This window comes from Cupressus sempervirens, chromosome 2, assembly GCF_028749045.1.
Source record: "Cupressus sempervirens isolate cs-2001-9-10 chromosome 2, ASM2874904v1, whole genome shotgun sequence".
Lineage (NCBI taxonomy): Eukaryota > Viridiplantae > Streptophyta > Pinopsida > Cupressales > Cupressaceae > Cupressus > Cupressus sempervirens.
The window spans coordinates 122,092,465-122,094,095 of NC_143119.1; the positions used below are offsets into that span (position 1 = coordinate 122,092,465).

General features: G+C 44.5%; 1 protein-coding gene across 1 annotated transcript; it reads left to right on the plus strand.

Annotated features, from left to right (window-relative positions):
• Positions 1–372: 372 nt before the first annotated feature.
• On the plus strand, positions 373–1,386 carry LOC149571315 (uncharacterized). Its single transcript, XM_089815687.1, has one exon. It carries the CDS (start codon positions 373–375, stop codon positions 1,384–1,386), a length of 1,014 nt encoding a protein of 337 aa, XP_089671813.1.
• Positions 1,387–1,631: the final 245 nt, after the last annotated feature.

A 1,631-nucleotide genomic window follows, 5' to 3' on the forward strand; every position in this document is an offset into this window, starting at 1 on the left:
ATCTATGGTGTTCCCAAAATTCACAAGGGGGGCATTCCTTTGAGGCCAATAGTGGATACCATAGGCTCCCCAACCTATAATCTCGCCTCTCACCTGGCCAAATTAGTTTCCCATCTCTTAGGAAAAACCAATTCTTTTATTAGAGACTCTAGCCACTTTGTTGATTTTATCAAAGACAAAAAGCTTAACAAGGATGACATCTTGGTTAGCTTTGATGTGGTCTCACTCTTCACTAAGGTCCCCATTGCTGATGCCGTTGAGATTGTCAGAAGGAAAACTGATAATGAGATTGCTGACCTTGTGGAAATGTGCTTAAGATCCACTTTTTTCTCCTTCCAAGATGTTATCTACGAACAAGTGGATGGTGTGGCAATGGGCTCACCTCTTTCCCCCGTCATTGCCAACCTCTATATGGAATACTTTGAAGAGGTTGCCCTTTCCTCCTTCCCTCTTAAACCTAAGTGGTGGAAGCGCTATGTTGATGACACTAATGTTTGTTGGCCCCATGGCCTTGACAAGCTAGAAGAATTCCACGCCCATATTAATAACTTGGTCCATTGCATCTCTTTTACTAAAGAGATTGAAGTTGACAATCAACTTCCTTTCCTCGACATTCTTCTCGTCAAGCGGTCGGATGGGTCACTAGCTCGTAAGGTTTATCGCAAATCGACTCATACAGATCGTTATCTTCATGCTTTCTCCCATCACCACCCCAGCCAAAAAGTGGGTATCCTCAAAACTCTGGCCATGCGAGCTTATCGCATATGTGATGAGGATCACCTTAATGATGAGTTGGCACACCTTCGCCAAGTCTTCATTTGGAATGGGTACAGTAACAAGCAAATCTCCAAATCTTTCAACCTAGCCAAGTCTCGCTTTCTCTCCTTATCTAAACCTCCCCTCAGTCCTTTTGTCCCTAGTGCGTCCCTTCCTTTCATCGGGGGCATTTCCCACAAAATCTCTAAGATTCTTCTAAAAAGAGGCATTCGTTGCTCTTTCAAGCCTTGTCAAATTTTGAGAAATCATTACCCCCCTCTCAAGGACCGGAGAGACATCTTTCTCGACTCGGGGGTCTATAAGATCGCTTGCTCTTGCGGTGCCCCCTACATAGGGGAAACTGGTCGCTCATTTATTACTAGAATCAAAGAGCACAGCGCTGACATTAACCATGAGCGAACCCTTAAATCTGCCCTCGCGGAGCACTCCCTCACAACTAAACATCATATTTGTCTTGAGAACACTCAGGTGCTCTCTCGAGAAGATGATTTTTTCAAAAGAAAGCTCAGGGAGGCAATAGAAATACACAATCACCCTTCCAACCTTAATCGTGATGACGGTTGGCGCATCAGTGCTTCTTGGCATCCTCTTCTTGCTAAACTTCAATAGCCTTCCCCCCCTTCTCCCGACCGTGGTGCCTCTTCCTTTTTGTGTTTTCCATTTTCCTCTTTGGCTTTGGGGTTTTTGCTCTTTCGCTTGTTTCCTTTTTCGCTTTTGTTTGGGTTTAGTGGTGAACCCTCCCCCTCCTTCTTTCCCTCTTTGTTTTATTTTCTTATCTGCAACCTACATCTCATTTACTGTCATTTCTTCGTTCCCCTCCCACACACTTGAACTTATCTTTTGTTTCACTTCCC

What these genes read in the sequence shown, in the direction of transcription:
- LOC149571315 (XM_089815687.1), top strand. Translation starts at nt 373, where the DNA reads ATGGGCTCACCTCTTTCCCCCGTCATTGCCAACCTCTATATGGAATAC.